This window comes from Hippopotamus amphibius, chromosome 17, assembly GCF_030028045.1.
Source record: "Hippopotamus amphibius kiboko isolate mHipAmp2 chromosome 17, mHipAmp2.hap2, whole genome shotgun sequence".
NCBI lineage: Eukaryota > Metazoa > Chordata > Mammalia > Artiodactyla > Hippopotamidae > Hippopotamus > Hippopotamus amphibius.
The window spans coordinates 21,558,412-21,575,591 of NC_080202.1; the positions used below are offsets into that span (position 1 = coordinate 21,558,412).

General features: G+C 37.9%; 1 protein-coding gene across 3 annotated transcripts in view; it reads left to right on the forward strand.

Moving 5' to 3' along the window:
• Nucleotides 1-17,180, forward strand: part of HEATR6 (HEAT repeat containing 6) — a 40,212-nt gene that overhangs the window by 4,998 nt on the left and 18,034 nt on the right. For 2 of the 3 annotated variants that reach the window (XM_057714891.1, XM_057714892.1), the window contains exons 3-11: nucleotides 730-870; nucleotides 1,365-1,480; nucleotides 2,329-2,443; nucleotides 3,908-4,009; nucleotides 4,960-5,097; nucleotides 6,949-7,247; nucleotides 8,028-8,205; nucleotides 14,064-14,270; nucleotides 14,684-14,783. In XM_057714891.1, coding sequence (XP_057570874.1) covers nucleotides 730-870; nucleotides 1,365-1,480; nucleotides 2,329-2,443; nucleotides 3,908-4,009; nucleotides 4,960-5,097; nucleotides 6,949-7,247; nucleotides 8,028-8,205; nucleotides 14,064-14,270; nucleotides 14,684-14,783 — 1,396 coding nt within the window. Of the gene's footprint in view, nucleotides 1-451; nucleotides 653-729; nucleotides 871-1,364; nucleotides 1,481-2,328; nucleotides 2,444-3,907; nucleotides 4,010-4,959; nucleotides 5,098-6,948; nucleotides 7,248-8,027; nucleotides 8,206-14,063; nucleotides 14,271-14,683; nucleotides 14,784-17,180 lie in introns of all 3 variants that reach the window. The other variant, XM_057714893.1, reaches the window with a different exon arrangement.

The window sequence follows — 17,180 nt, forward strand, 5'->3', positions numbered from 1 at the left end:
ATGCTGAAGGTAACCAACAGTGTCTGCTACATGTGACTTCCTAAATGGAATAGGCTATTTTCAAGTTGAGAATTTTTCAAACCGATGTGGTGGCTTCTGAATGTTTGCCGTTCTCAGCAATATCATCTTTTTGACACTGGCAACTGGAAAAGTCCTGATCACCCATGGCACCAACAGCCCTTAACCAAGTTCCTAGCGTTTGGTGACAGTTTATTTCATTTGTCCATGAATTGATGCTTGGATTAGCCTACTTTATCCCAATAAAATTATAAACTCCTTAAGGACAGGTATATGCCATCTCTTCCTGTTCTGTTCCCACATCATGGCAGAGATATAGTAGCTATTTAACAGACATATTTAGTCACAGTGTTTTTGTTGAGCATTTACTAGGAAACATAATTGAATTAAAAATTTTTGGTGGATTGAGTCTTAAATATCTGTGTTGTTACAGCTGCCAGTGTCTGGTTAGTTCAAGGAAAAGTTACAAGGACTTTGCCAGGTTCTACTTTGAGTGAAGGGAGTAAAGGGGAAGAAGTGAGCAAGGCCCTGGGGCAAGGAGAAGGTCCTCTCGATCAAACTTTTGAGGTCTTTAAAGCTGATCTTTTTGACACAAAAAAGATGGACACACGCTCTCTTACACAGCTTGATTCAGGTGAGCATTCATGTCTGAAAAGGATTAAATATTTTTCTAGGAGTTAGATCATATAATATTTTCCCCTCTCTTGCTAGGTGATTGTTGATGAGCAGAACCTGGATTTCCTGTTGGCATACACTATTTCTGCTATTCAGCAGTGCAGTTCCTGGACTCACATGCAGATTCTCCAAGCCCTGGCAGCCCTGGTTTACTGCAATGGCTCAAAGTGTCAGAAGGTAGTTTAACACAGTGCTCTGTGTTTCCTTTGAAAGGTTGGGAGCACAGACTCTGAACCAGCAGGCCTGTGTTCAGGTTTCTATCCTACCATTAGTTAGACGTGTAACATTGAGTAACCCTTACTCAGTTACTCTGAGCCTCATTTCCTCATGTGTAAAATAGTTCCTCTGAGGGTGAAGTCTCACTTGTAAAGTGCTTGGCACTTGGTAAATATTAATCATTATTATTATTATCATTGCACTTCAGCTATGCATCTAAGATGGAAGAACTTCAGCAACAACCTAGGCTGGGAGTGCTCATCTTTACTGATGTTTTTTGGGCATATTTTTGCATGCCTATCTGAAGGATTTACCTAGCAGCTAGTCTTTTGGTACTTAATTTCCCTCTCGTTTTTTGTTTTTTTTTAAAAGAGAAAAGAAAAGAAATCTATTTGAAAAGTTATGTTTTCCCAGAAGCTTTACTTCAGCCAACATTGGCTGTGATGTTGTTTCAGTACCTCCCAGACTTGCTTGGCAAGAGCGGACTCTTGATGAAGTTGAGTGACTTGGCTCAGTCAGACCCTGAAGTTAGGAGAGCTGCAATTCATTGTATGGCAAACTTGTGTCTCAGGTATGTGGATTCAATCAGATTTCCCAGGTGTAATAAGATAGGGCCTCTCATAGGCCCTTTGTAGGTGGTTTAGTCTGCCTGAGGCCAGAGCCAACTTAGAAGAACCTACTTTGCATTTCCCATGCTCTTTGCTAATAAGATCACCTTATGTCGTTTATTTTTAATTTTAACATTGCTTGTAAAGAAAGCTCCTGAAGAAGTGGACTAGGACCTTAGACTAGGACCTTATTTCTAAAATATGGTAAAAGTGATATGTGTGCAATATGTTGAGGTTTTGTTTTCTATTGGTATAAATTCTAACCGTATAAAGTCTTGTAGAAAGATATATTCATATGAATTTAAGCTTTGGTGAGATGTATCTGTCAATGCCAATTTCTTTGAAGAAAACAGAGCCAATCCCAGCTGCCCAGTTCTAGATTCATGCAATAGAGAATGAGTGGCACAAGCTTGAACTGATGTGTAATATCTTGTCTCTACCTTGCAGTGCTGTCCAGTGACTAGGAAGGCAGGTTCAGCTGTATGATTCTAGCTTGACAACCTATCCGCATTATTTCCCTCTAAGAACTGAAAAGCAGAATAAAAAAGTTTTCTTTTTCTGAGTACTTGTTTCACTACAAACTTCTGGGACTTTTCCCTGTGAAAACGATTCTTCTTCCTATTCATTCCAGCCTTATGCCTGTCCATAGCAGTAGTTAATTAACCAGAGTGCACAGTCTTCTATGATACAGTTTCAATCAAGGGTATATTCCAGCTCCACTAGTCAGTATTACTGCTGCTTTTAATTTTTCTTTTTTGAGCCCCATTTCAAAGGCGACTGAGTTGGTGTTGCTTCTGTGTGTGTGTTTCAGTGTGCCGGGACAGCCATACTTGGAGGAGCCCTACCGAAATATCTGCTTCCAAGCTTTTTTGACCACTTTACAGACTCCGAAATCATCTGATATGGATGATATCACGTTTTGTATGGTAGGTGAGGCTACCACTAATCCTGTGACTGTTACAGCTGCGTTTAGAAGCAGCAGTAGAACAAAAGCTGCTATTAAAGAGTTTAATTTGGTTGCTGTATTAGTTTTGTCTAGAGATATAGGCCTAAGGGGGATGTTAATAACCTAAAAAGGCTGAACCCATGTCTTTCAGGTTTAAATTACAAGAAATTATTTTGTTTGTCTTGGTTTGCCTTTTTGTTTTGTTTTGTTTTGCCATTCTAGGTTCTTAAAGAAAACTGTTTTTTCCCTCCTGACTGTAAAAGCAGTACAGTTTCTGACTAGTGACTGTCTTTTAGATGGAAGGGAAAGGAGTGGATTTCAACAATATCTGCAGTATTTTATTTCTTTTTTAAAAAATCTGATGCAGATATGACAGTTTATTAACATGATTTAAATTCGAAGTGACACATTTCAGAAATTACAGATCAAAGATGGTGAAAGTTTTTATAGTCCCCTGCTTAGACAGAACCACTGGGAACAGTTTGTTCTACGTGCCGCCAGATTTTTTTTATATAAAAATGAGCATATTTATAATTTTTAAAAGGGATTATATTTAATGTGCTATTTTGCAGCTTTCTCCTTTTTAAACTTGATATATCTTGGACATCTTTTCAATACCTGTTGATGTACCTCATGCTTTCTAACTGCTGTACCTGGGAGACCTTGGCAAGTTCCTTAACTTCTTGAGCCTGTATGTTCCTCATCTCTGAAATGGGACAAATGTCATAACTACCTTGTAGAGGTCTTATGAGGTGTATATAAACTATTGATAAAAGCACTTAAAGGGCCTGGAAAAGTGCTTACTATTACTGTTAAGTTTCATATGTAGCAGAGAGTTAAGCTAAGTAAACATCATCATAACTGATGGAAAATAAAAGTTTTTTCAATGTTTTTACTATTTCAAACAAGGCTGCAGTTCACATCCTTTCCATGTGGGGACTATTTCTTAAGGAAAGAATCCTAGAAATGAGATTACTGGCCAAAAAATTAATCTTGATCAGAATTGCCCTCTAGAAACCTGTACCCACATACATTCCTTTGCTTTGAGCTGCTGTGAAAAAAATAAAAGAGCTGCTCTGGTTACCACATTGATAGAGATTTCCTGTTTCCAACCTCTGCTGCCACATTTTTATTCCTTTCATGTTCTTCCCACTAAACATCTTTTTTTTCTTGCTCACCATCAGTACATGCTGGTTTATAAACATGTATGAAAAGACCACTCTTATGCAACAGAAGCACTCCATTCTTCCAGAAAATAATTAGTAGTAGCTCATCAGCTCTCTTCTCTGGATCCTCATCTCTGGTCTTTTTCCCCCCTTCCCTGTCTGAAGTTTTTTTCATCATCTAAAGACTTTTTCTTCTCCATCCTACATGGTGCTAGAAAGTTGGTCCCTGGACAACCAAATTTCATTTACCTTTAACTTGGTCTCCTTTTTTCCCCTAGTTGTTACAAAATTCATTAAAAGGTATACAGTCTCTTCTAAATGGTGGGAAGATGAAACTGACACAGACTGATGAACTTGGAGCTCTTCTAGCTGTGCTAAAGGTAAGGCATTGCATGTTTAAGCCCCAAGTCCTCATGTGGTTAGTGTGTTTCCTGTTTACACCCCAGACATAAGTACCACTTTACATCATTACTCCAAGGCTAGCTTTAGGGTGTTATTTTTTAAGAGAGAAGAATACAGTGTTCATATTTAAACATATGTAAAATTAAGAACTGAAAAAGACTAAAACTTGCTTTAGTAAATTTATCAAAATTCTAAAATTTTATCATGACTAGATGATGAGGTCTAATCTGTAGATTATTTAATTTTAGATTATCTCGAGCCTGTTTGGACTTGAAAGAAGAACCAGTGCTCCTCTTTGGCTTTTGCTCCCGTGTAGTAGGCAGGCCAGTCAAGACGTGTATCATTAGGCTTCCATCCTTTGGCATCTGAGTTTGCCAGTCAGTGGGAGAGTCAGGTCAGCCTCTCTGGGGATCCAGCTGCTTTTAGTTCAGCCAGGAAATAGTAAGAAACTTTGTGGTGGCCTTCGATCAAAGCCATGTATAATAACTTAGCTTTATTGTGACTAAAATTTTAATTCTTTTCCTGTACCATCTTCCTTACTTCCAAATAGATAACACAGAGGTAGATTGGGACATGGATATGCTAAATAAAAATGATAGATTGGTTAAAAAAATTATAGATAAAATATTGGATAAAACTGACTGGATATTTTTTTAAATTAATAAGTAAAAGTAGTAAGTAAATAAACTAAAATCTAAAGTTAAACCTAACCTGATCTGGCCAAACCAGAACCCTCTGATCTAGACGAGATTAAACTCTTCTTTGAGCTCTAAACCTTCAGGGTATCTATTTTCTGTCCCATTATAATTTCCTTAGTAAAGCTTTTAAACATTAATTTGGTCATCTGTGTGATTCAGAACATCGTGAATTTTTCTGTTTTATGATTCATTTTGTGTGCGTGTGTGTGTTCCTTAATCATCATTATTAGAAAACCATGTTCCACGGACTGCCTGGACTAAACATAGAGATGCCCATGGTGTTGTACCCCACTCCACTTCCTCAGTATGATGGACGACCACCCGTCAAACTGCAGCAGACAGAATCCAGCACTTCTCGACCAGCTGTGGTACATTTGTATATATTTCGATTTAAGTTGTGGATTGTTTTTAATTGCTTGCCATGTGTATTTTCTATGATTTGCATCACTGTTGTGCCAAAGGCTTACCTTGAATTTGATTTCAACTTAGGGTTTTTAGCACAGTAAATTTAAATTCATCAGACTGCTAAAACTACCAGGTAGAGCATCTTATACTTCTAAGCAGTCTAGGCAACGTAACAGCTTTAAAAATGGGCATTCACTTTATATCCATAGCCGAACATCCTCATCCCTCAAATGCTCAACACCATAGGTCAACAAATGTTTTCTCCAGAAGGCTAGCTGGTAAATACGTAGGTCTCTGTTGCCACTGCCAAATTTCCCAGTCTTTCCAGACAGCTGCCGTCTCCCTCCTGTTTCTGTTGGAGAACATGAAGCATACAGATATACGGCTGAGGTATTACACCTAGAAATGTAATACCTGACAAAAATGCTTATAATTAGAAATTCTTTCACTCATTCACTTACTCCACATTTACTGAGCATCTGTTATATCCCAGACGTTGTGCTAAGCATTAGGAGCGTAGATTCTGGTTTTAGGAATTTCGGGGAGAAGGCGAAGGTGGGTAAAGAAACAATTGCAGTGTAGTATTATGATTTCTTTCATCAGAATATTCACAGGGTATTCTAGGAGCACATTCAGGGTAACCAATAGGGGAGCAAGGGGGTGCTTTTTAGTATATGTAGTGGCTAACCTGAGCCTCAAGAATGAGTGATAGTACAGAGAAGGAAGGAAAATGTTTTATTCAGAGGGAACAACAGGTACACAGACTTAGAGCGCATTTGTTAACCAATGGGCTGGAGTGTCACGTGTGTGGAGGGGAAGGTGGGGCGAGTATGCAGTAGAGGCCAAATCATAAGGGTCTTATACAGTGTGCTAAGGAGTTTGGGTTTTTATCTTATAGATGGTGGAAATGAAGAATCTGATGTAGGGGAGTGATATGATCCAATTTGCATTTCAGGAAAGTCACTGTGGTAGCAAGTAGAAGGGTGTGAGTCTAGAGCCACATTAATAATCCAAGGTAGAAGTCACAGGACCTTCCCTCCTCAAGGTTAGGAGAGCAGAGAAGGCAGAGGAGAGCACAGATTCCAAAGATCTTTGGATGTCTGAAAGAAGGAAGTAGGAGAAAAGAAAGAAACTGGCTTTTACTTTTAAGTTGGTTTGTTGTTTTTGTTTCTTTTTTTGGCAGTGCCGCATAGCATGAGGGAATTTAGTTCCCTGACCAGGGATCGAACCCGTGCGCCCTACAGAGTCTTAACCACTGGACTGCCAGGGAAGTCCCAGGCTTTTACTTTATATCTACAAAGCCCCAGTGTCCAAAACCATGGATTGTATGTAATGGAGTAACATCTCTCCTATGCATCTAGGGTGATGCTAGCTGTGTATCCTATTTGGGAGAACTGAGAAAATAGTCACTCAGGTCATTTTCTGTAAATCTTGATCTCTTGCAGAACCTTTGTTGAGAAGGCTGAGTGCTTTCACAGCTGTGCAAGGAAGTTGGCATTAGTCCATACTTAAACAGATGAGGAAAGACAAGCTCAGCAAGGCTAAATAATATGCCCAGGGTCACAGATACAGCACTTAAACACAGGTTACAAGTTTTGCTCTGTCCCATATATTTCCTGCCTTGTTTCTTATAGTCCAGGAAGGTGTACGTAAGTACTTAGCATAGTGCCTGACACATGGAATATTGAGTAAGAGCCGCTTTTTTCTCTTCTCTTCTTTATTCATACTATGTGTTAGGGACATCTTTAGTAATTATCAAATGAGAAGTTACCAATAGCTATCATATATGTGTTTTCATTTGCTCCTAAAATCAGAATAAAAAGAAAAAATCAAAAGTAAAAGCGAAGAAAATCCAGCAAGGAGAGGAGGAGGAGGAAGAATCCAGTGGTGAAAGAGAAGTAGCCCCAGTCCCTGGCTCAGGCAGACTGAACCCGCATAAAGGGGACACTCAGTGCCCCTCCTCCCTGGGTGTGCAGAGCTTGCCGTTAGCTGGAAGTGGAGCTGCGGGAAAAGACCGAGTCTCCTCATCCTTCAGTTCTTCCAGCTGGAAGAGGGTCAGCAGTAGTGAGTCAGACTATTCTGATGCTGAAGGAGGCATGCAGAGTAAAGTGAGGTAGTAGTATTTTGTTATGTTTTTATGCCTTATATTCTAAGTTGTGTGTATAAGTTTATAACCTTGCTTAAAAGTCTGCCTCATGTGATTTAACCTGAAGAGTCTCATTTATGTGAGACTTTGCATTACTCTGCGTTTTGCATTGTTCTCTTATCTGCCTTTGTACACGTGGTTCCTCCGCCTGGGTTATTCTTTCTTTCACTTTTTTTGCCTTTTGCCTTGTTAGCCACTACCCATCTTCAGTATGAGCTCAGCAATCATATGCTCTGAGAAGCCTTCTCTGACCCCCTATTCCAGCTTCGATACTCCTCCTATGTGAGCCTTGACTTACCTCTGATTACTATGTTGTAATCTCTTGAATTCTCTGTCTCTGCTGTTTATAAGCATGCCAAGGGCAGGGGCTTAGTTTTGTCCGCCAGCCTCAGCACAGTGCCTGGCAGATACATAAGGGTTCTCAGTACATACCTGTTGGATGAATGGATACTCTTCTGTACCTCATATTTAATACTACTTTCCCAATATCAAAATGTTGCCCTCTTATTCTCTATCTGGTTCTGTTTTTTTAATTGTTGACTTTATTAACTTGTTAGGTAAACAGATTGCTTTAATGTGTTTTGATCACATTTTGAAATAATTTGAAAAATATGTTGGCATCTTTCAGCTTTATTTAGAACGTTGCATGTCTCACTGTATCATTTGAGTTGGCTGGAATAAATAGCATTTCATGCTTATGTTTTTAAAAACAAAAGATTTTTTTTTTCCTTCTTTTGGTTATCAAAGGTCTTACCAAGCCAAAGTTCGCCAAGGAGCATTAGCTTGTTTTCTTTCTACTATAAAATCAATAGAAAAAAAAGTTCTTTATGGCTACTGGTCAGCCTTTGTTCCTGATACCCCTGAGCTTGGAAGCCCACAGTCTGTATCCTTGATGACTCTTACATTAAAAGATCCTTCTCCAAAGGTAAGAGCATTTAAATTCTAAGTGTTGTAACTAGGAAGAAAAACTTTGTTGTTTTCTGTGCCCCATCTGATCTTACCTGAACAAGGCTCTTATTAATACCAACTCAGGTCCTGACTTGAGAACCACTAGATGGGCAGGAGGATAGGAAATGGACTTATGTGAATGTCAGGCCGAGGGAGATCGCACTGAGGTCACCTCCTGCCCCAGGGTTTACCTGAAGCATGAGCACACTGAGTTATTGCTTGTGTCCTCTTTGAGCTGCGCTGAAGCAGCTGCACTTCTCTCTCTCTTATGAAAATGTTGATTGCAATGGTATTTATAATAGAAAAAAATTAAAAATGGCTTAAATACTCACTGGAATATCATGGTATACAGTGGTTATGAAAGATGTGTAAGGCTTAGGGAAATGTTGATGATGTTTTATGAAAGTATAGGATATAGAACTATATGATCCCAATAGTGGGTTTTTTCCTTCAACTTTTCTGTAATTTTCAAATCATGTAATAAATAGTAATACTTAGTTTAATGAGAAAAACTTATTTTTAGAAAAGAAGAAAAAATAACTTGGCAGTCAGGGGTAGCTAGCAAGATAACTATGGCTGATCAGATATTTGCCTCTTCTTGGATATGTTAGTTCTTTTCCAGAAATTAGCTTTTTACCCAAATAAGGAAAACAGTCTGCTATTTAGATTCCCCTCACAATAATGAACATTAAAAAGTCATGCTAAATGGCATTTGGTGTCCTCGGGTAATTAACCTACCCTCTCAAAATGAATAGTTTTAGATAGGCCAGTGGTATTATTTCTTTTCTGTTAGGATTTTTCCCTGAAAGGAAAGAGGGCTAGCAATCCGTAATACGTTGGCACTCCCTCTGACCCTCTCCCTGACTAGCTAATTACTACATAAGAAAACTTCTGAGTGACCCTTCAACACTCGGACAGGGTGAAGAAAAATAAGCTAGCTTCAGTTATGCACACAGAAAAGGCCTTGTACGGTATTTCAGATACCCAGTATACGAAATAGTTAAACCAGTAGAAATTTTTCAGATTGACTGAATCATTAGCAAATGAGAACCTGAAAAATGGTGGTAGCAAATAATTAAGTAATGAGGCCATTCTAGTCATTGGAAGGAAAACTGCTATGAAGGTTGAAAATGTATCTATGTATGTATTTATATTTTTGAAGACCATCCAGCTGAGGGGAGCTGCCATAGGTAGCCAAGGAGATGGAGGTAAAAGTAGATTGAAATAATTTTCATGATGTTTACATCTTTATATTTTTCAAATGTTTACATTTGACTTTGCCATGAAAAATTTTACTTATTGCAAAGTGGTCCTTGTGTAAATAAGTATTGTGATAATTGTCCACAACAGGCCTTAAAGCACCCCACTGCAAACTGTCCATAGTGTCATTAATTGTGAACCAACACCCATGCTAGAAAAAAGTGTTTTGGTAGATGATGTCAGTGAGAGAGGATTTTTAGAAAGACTTCTAGAAAGTTATGTGCAAAAATTAAAAATACTATTTCATGGACTTCCCTGGCGGTCCAGTGGTTAAGACCCTGCGCTTCAACTGCAGGAGGTGCGGGTTCGATCCTTGGATGGGAAACTAAGACCCCACATGCCACAAGAAGCGGCCCAAAACAAAAAAAGAGTACTAGTTCATGTCATTGGAATGGAACAGCATTCTGGATTGTCAGAGCTAGGTTAAAAGGCACAGCCATGTGTAAAAGCTGAGTGGTCATCTCAGGTGTTTATTGAGGAGAGAGCTGGATAGTATAGACTGAAGTTTCTCTTAGCCAGGATGAAACGTGGTGACAAAAATAGTCTCTTTTCCTTGAAGTGCACAGTGATGATGGTTTTGAGTTCATGGCGTCTCTGATATGACGTGGTAGATTCAATTGGAAGCACAGTTGTCACTGATATACTGAGAAATTATCCAGAGAGAAATGGACAGAAGGAAATGTGATTGGACTACTCCATTCAGAATACCAACAATGACAGGGATTACTTTCAGGAAACTGGAATATATAAGATGCTAGAATGGTTCATTGAGAAGGAGAAAGCTTAGAAATTTCCTCTAGGATTTGGCAGTGTACTGATACTTGGGAAATTGTCACATGTTTGCATGCTGGAAATGTGCTTCAGAAAGCATACCCTATGCATTTAGGCAGCACAGAGCAATCAGTATAATAATATGACCAATTAAAATAATACTAATACTACTTCTAGTAATAGTAATATGACTAATTTAAGAATTTCTTCTATATGATTTTCTCAGGTGTTACCAAAGTAGATTATGTATGTATATCAACAAGACTTGATCTAAGGGACAAACAGTAGGGCAGACCTTCCTCTTGGTAGCTTGAGAATTATCCTGATTTTAAAATTCCATGATGATTATTTGTTTCTCTTTTAGAGAGCTATGAAATGTGGAAACAAATCAAAATCTAAATAATAGATAGCATAACTAGGAAAGAGAATAAAGAGTTGAAACTTTTAACTGGTAGATAATCAGGTTTCCTCTCTTATGGCCAATTAAAGAACAGGTGACTTTTGCTTGGATATCTCTAAATCTAGAGACCTTGACACAGTATTCACATACCTCCACCTAAAAGGCACCCAACTATGGGGGTTTGTTTGATCAAATGAAATTAACCCTGAACACATGTGAAGAATAATCAGGACTTGACAAAGCCAGACAAGCACAGCCAGGTGCCCTGCATTGAAGCCTCAGTGGTAGCCATTCCCAGCACTGACTGCGTCATCACTCTCCTGGAAGTATGCTGAGACTGAACATACATAAAGAAGGAAAAAACGAGAATTGACTGAGCTACCTCAGCAACAATTTCTACTATGTCCTTAAATAACAAAAAAGGAAAAGTGCTTTCTTGTTTCATTACCTTTGAACAAGCCTTCGTGCCCAAGGAGTTAAAACTACCCACTAGTGAAACTGAGCACACTGATATTTATAAGATTAAAAAGCCTTTCATCCACCATTGTAAATATTCAAACAATAAAAACTTAACAAAAAGCTCTCTGGAGAGCTGTACCTCTTATGGTTTGCTTGTACATCAGTACTTTCTGCTGGAGGTGCTGATTAAAATGAATGGTAAACTATTAAATATTGATATAAGAATAAATGAAACAGAACTTGAACGTGATTCAGTGTCATGAATAACATTTTTGTAACAGCAAAGATATATTAAACAGTGTTTAAAGGAAGTAAATCAGCACTATGAGAAGTAAAATTCAGTATAGTATCATGTTTCCATATAGATTTTATACCTCAGTGGTAAAAGAAGTAACTAATTTCAGTGACATTCTTTTGTTTTCATCTGTGATAGTCATGAATACTTTTTCCCACTTAGGGTACCAAAGTTAATTGAGCTGAAAAGTTCTTACTTTTGAGTACTAGTTTCTTTCTTTCTACAACTTGGCTTTTAATTTTATTTGGTGTGTGAGCTATTGAAATTGTAATTTTTAATTACATTCTAAAGAAATGGAGGCTTAGCATAACGTCTGCCTTTTTTGGTTAAGACCAGCCAGCCGTGTAATCAGAAGGTTGGCAGACTATGGCCTATGGGCCAGTCTGGCCCACTAGCAGTTTTTCTGTGACCTGTGAGCTAAGAATGGTTTTTACAGTTTCAGGTTTTTTTTTTTAATGAAAAGAATATTTTGTGATGTGTAAAAATTATATGAAATTCAGATTTCATTGTCCATAAGTAAAATTTTATTTGAACACAGTCACATTTATTTCTTTATACAGAGTTGAGTGGTTGCAACAAAGACTCTGTGGCCTGCGAAGTCTAAAATATAAAATTTGTACTAGTGCCCCTTTACAGACAAGGTTCACTAGCACCTCATCTAAGTTCTTCTTGAATCAGCTGACTTGTGCGCAAGTTGTCTCTCTCTTTCTCTCTAACACACACACACACACACACACTTTCCTAATACATTGTCAACTTCCTAACTTCCTCAACCAATTATGCTTAATTCCAAAGACTTATACTGCTATACTACAAATTTGTTCTGAAAGCAATAAACCTTTAGTTTTTTGTTTATGATTCCACTCTACAAAAAACATGTAGAAATGATTTATTTCTTGGTAATTTGGAGGTAACAGTTGAAGATTTTCAGGAAAACCTTTTTCACACCAAACTCAGATATGCTTCATATTGAGTAAATAGATTAGATCCTAGAGTTGTAATGTTGATTCCTTGCTTTTTAAAAATCTGACTGAAAGGCTTACTTGGCACTTTGGGGTGAACTGGGCAAAGAGGGTACAGTATTACTTCATATTAGTAGTCCTTCATTTATCGGCTACATTCCATTTTGGTTAAATTGGCTTTCTTTTCCTTTCTTTTTTTCTTCTCTGATTTTTAATACTGCAGAATCATCAGAATACCAATTAAAAGTAATCTTTTAACCTTATGAAGAAAATCTTAATGCAGTGGCACTATTCCTGACAAATACAGCAGTCAATTGATAAAGGTGCACGTTTTCCTTTCCATCCATAAAGTTTTATATAATAGTATCAAAGACTCTTATTGCAGGTAGTGTTATTTTCTGTACCTAAGAATGTTTCTGAGAGTTGGGTCACTATTGGTGCCTGCCAAGCTGAGTATGCACAAAGTTTCTAGTATCCTGTTTAACTAACATGGAACGCTCGTGGATGCTTTAGGTTGGAATGTAAAGCAAAAGGTCCTCAGGAACTTTAATATGAAACAGGCTCTAGATGCATGTGTTTTTTTTCTCCCCATAGGCTGTTTACTTCTCTCTTTTCATTTGGCTTTATGCTTTAGAAAACTAGACCTCTCATCTTTTTTTTTCCCCAGATTTCTATTTATTTATTATTTTTGGGGGGGTACACCAAGTTCAATCATCTGTTTTTATACACATGTCCCCGTATTCCCTCCCTCGACTCCCCCCCCCACCCTCCCTGTCCCAGTCCTCTTAAGGCATCATCCATCCTCGAGTTGATCTCCCTTTGTTATAGAGCAACTTCCCACTGGCTATCTATTTTACAGTTGGTAGTATATATATGTCTATGCTACTCTCTCACTTTGTGTCAGCTTCCCCTTCACCCCCCGCCCGCCCCAAATCTCGAGTTCTCCAGTCCATTCTCTGCATTTGCATCCTTGTTCTTGTCTTGTCACTGAGTTCATCAGTACCATTTTTAGATTCCGTATATATGAGTTAGCATACAGTATCTGTCTTTCTGTTTCTGACTTACTTCACTCTGAATGACAGACTCTAGGTCTATCCACCTCATTACATATAGCTCTATCTCATTCCATTTTATAGCTGAGTAATATTCCATTGTATATATATGCCACATCTTCTTTATCCATTCATTTGTTGATGGGTATTTAGGTTGCTTCCATGTCCTGGCTATTGTAAATAGTGCTGCAATAAACATTATGGTACATGTTTCTTTTCGGATTATGGTTTTTTTTGGGTATATGCCCAGGAGTGGGATTACTGGATCATATGGTAGTTCTATTTTTAGTTTTTTAAGGAACCTCCAAACTGTTTTCCATAGTAGGCCTCTCATCTTTAAGTTATTTTCACGCTTGTGATTTCAGGTTTGTATACTATGGTGTAGCTTAGACTTATTCCTTACAGTAAGAAAACCTAACAGCAATGGGATTTAAGGTTTTCTTGGATTTTTTGAAGTGTGGGGGTGGGAGGTGCAAGTGACTTAGTCCACTGCTACTTTTAGGACCTGATAGATAATCACATTGCCTTTATTCTAATTAAAATGATCCTAAATACTTTGAAAACAAAAAATATATATAGGAAGAAGGGGATTTGACTCCTGATTTTTAACTGATGTGAATCATCCTGAAATTTCAGACGCGTGCCTGTGCTCTGCAAGTTTTATCTGCCATCTTGGAAGGCTCAAAGCAGTTTCTTTCTGTTGCTGAAGATACCAGTGACCACAGAAGGGCTTTTACTCCCTTTTCTGTAATGATCGCTTCTAGCATTAAAGAGTTGCACAGATGTCTTTTGTTAGCTTTGGTGGCTGAATCATCCTCACAGACCCTTACTCAGATAATTAAGGTAAATGTGCCAAGTTATCGGTAAGTTGCAGAGGCAGTTTCTCTCTTTTAATTTTGTATGATGTTTATATTGCCCAAAAGTAAATTGACTTAAGAATATAACTAAATAGTAATTTTATTAAAGATATCTTATTTGGAAGTCTGTTACTACTTGTCTGATCATACCTACAATCTCTGTATGTCCAAATAAGTGATTTACTAAAAATACTTTTATCTTTACTATTAAGTTGTACCAATAAGAATACAAGTACTATTGCCCCCTGAAGAAAAAAAAAGCAAAAAAAAACAAAAAAAAGGAAAGGACTGATTTTTAAATAAGTACAAAGGCCTATTTTTTAATATAATGCTCTAAAGTTTTGTCTCTATGCTGTGACTATATCAGGCCCACTGATGAGCTCTCTTTGTGTTTTGCAGTGCCTTGCAAACTTAGTATCAAATTCACCTTATAACCGTCTGAAACTCAGCCTGCTGACCAAAGTCTGGAACCAGATAAAGCCTTATATTCGCCACAAAGGTTGGTGGTAGTTGGAAACTGATTGCTTCTTTATATCAATCAGATCTAGATTATTCATTTAAAAAATATTCAGAGCATTTTTATAGCTCTAAGATATCTCTACTAATTTTTTATTTTAGACATTTTATTTATTTATTTATTAGTTGCATTGGGTCTTTGTTGCTGTGTGCGGGCTTTCTCTAGTTGCAGAGAGCAGGGGCTACTCTTGGTTGCGGTGCACAGGCTTCTCATTGCAGTGTCTTGTCTTATTGTGGAGCACGGGCTCTAGGTGCGTGGGCTTCAGTGGTTGTGGAGTGTGGGCTCAGTAGATGTGGCTCTCAGACTTCAAGAGGGCAGGCTCAGTAGTTGTGGTGCACGGGCTTAGTTGCTCTGCGGCATGTGGGATCTTCCCAGACCAGGGCTCAAACCTGTGTCCCCTGCATTGGCAGGCAGATTCTTAACCACTGTGCCACCAGGGAAGTCCCTTTCCTCAAATTTTGGGGGGAATTAATTATTGCTAGAACCCCACTTTTGACCCTTGAAGCCCCAGTGGGCACCACCAGAAAGAAGTGACCTGGAGAATTAACTGTAAAGTTTAATGCCTCTTCAATGCATCAGTGCGGTGACCAGGGTATCCCTGTAGGATTAACATTGAGCGAAATCCTAGGGGTCCCGCTCTAGTAAGTAATAGTTCATATCATTTAGATATAAGTAGAGGATGGATGGACAATCAAATAGACAGACATTATCCTCTTTTTGGAAAGAAGAAGTGGAATATAAAACCTAACTTCTTTAACATTATCTCCTCTGAAGTTCAGATAAAATTAGAACCTCAAATCTCCACTAACTACAGTCTTATTTCTTATCTCCTAACTTATGCCCACATATAATATATATGTGTTTGTCTTCAGAACATTTGGTTTTCTTTTGTTTGCAAGCTTCAGGATCAGACCACATTCTGCTGAGTTTTTAGTCAGAATTGTAGAATTTGAAGGAGGCATGGATGTTTTTGTGACATCGTGAGAGAGGTTCTGGACCCAGTGTCAGTCTGCAACCCATTCCCATTTCTGCCATCACGTAGCCATGACCTTCTCTGAACCCTGATTTCCTTCTAACAGGAAGATCTATGCCTACTGCATAAGCTTTTTATGAGGCTTAAATGAGATAATGATATGTAAACTAAGTCCAATTCATTCCTTTCACCAGTGTGTAAAAGGGGACCCAGGAAGGTAAATCTTGCCTTGAGATTGCTCATCATGTTAGTTGCAGAAGTAAGATTAAGACAACCCAAGTCTTCTGGCTCAGTCCCCTGCTCATTCCACTGCACTAGCTTTTCTTCATCTGCATACTGAGGGGAGTGGACCATGTCTCAAAGGTCCCTTTCAGCTATCTGACTTTGTTCCAGCAATCTTTTATTATTAAAATGCTCAGACCCACAGAAAATTTGTACTATTGTACAGTGAGCATCTGTTTTCTCTACCTAGACTTAACAGTTAACATTGTCACATTCGCTCTCTCTCTCTCCAGTATCAGTGTACAGTACAGTACATGTATCTGTGTATATATGTGTAAGTGTGTGTTCATATGCATGTTTTGGTCTACAGTGTACATACTTATATACCCTTCTTTCCCTTGAACCATTTGAAGGTAAATTATAGACATATTTCACCATAAATACCACAGTATGTGTCTCTTAAAAATAAAGACAACCTCCTGAAAAATACAATACTATTCTCACACCTAAGAAAATTACATTGATTCCGTAATATTTGTGTAATATCTATTCCACATTCAGATTTCCTCATGTGTCCCCAAAAGTCTTTTATAGGTTTTTTTTTTTTTTAAAAAAACCCTTGGTTCATTCAAGGTCCATGCATTATATTTAGTTTTTATGTCACTTTAGCCCTTTTTAATTTTTCTTTCTTTTTTTTAAAATTGAAGTATAGTTGGCATTATGTTAAGGTGAACCTAATGATTCAATATTTAAATATATCACGAATGATCACCACGGTAAGTCTACTAGCCATCTGCCACCATACAAAATTATTCCAGTTTTATTGACTAGATTCCTTATGTTGTATATTATATCCCTGTGACTTAATTATTTTATAACTGGAAGTTTGTAACCTCTTAATCCCTTTCACCTATTTCATGCATCCCCCAGCCTCCTCTGGCAACCACCAATTTGCTCTCTATTTGTAAGTCTGTTTCTGTTTTGTTTGTTCATTTGTTTTGTTTTTTAGATTCCATGTATAAATGAGATTATGCAATATTTGTCTTTGTCTGCCTTATTTAACTTAGCATAATAATCTCTAATTCCATCCATGTTGTTGCAAATGGCAAGATTTAATTTTTTTTTATGGCTGAGTAATATTCCATTGTATACAGTGCCACATCTTTTTTATCCACTTAGGTTGG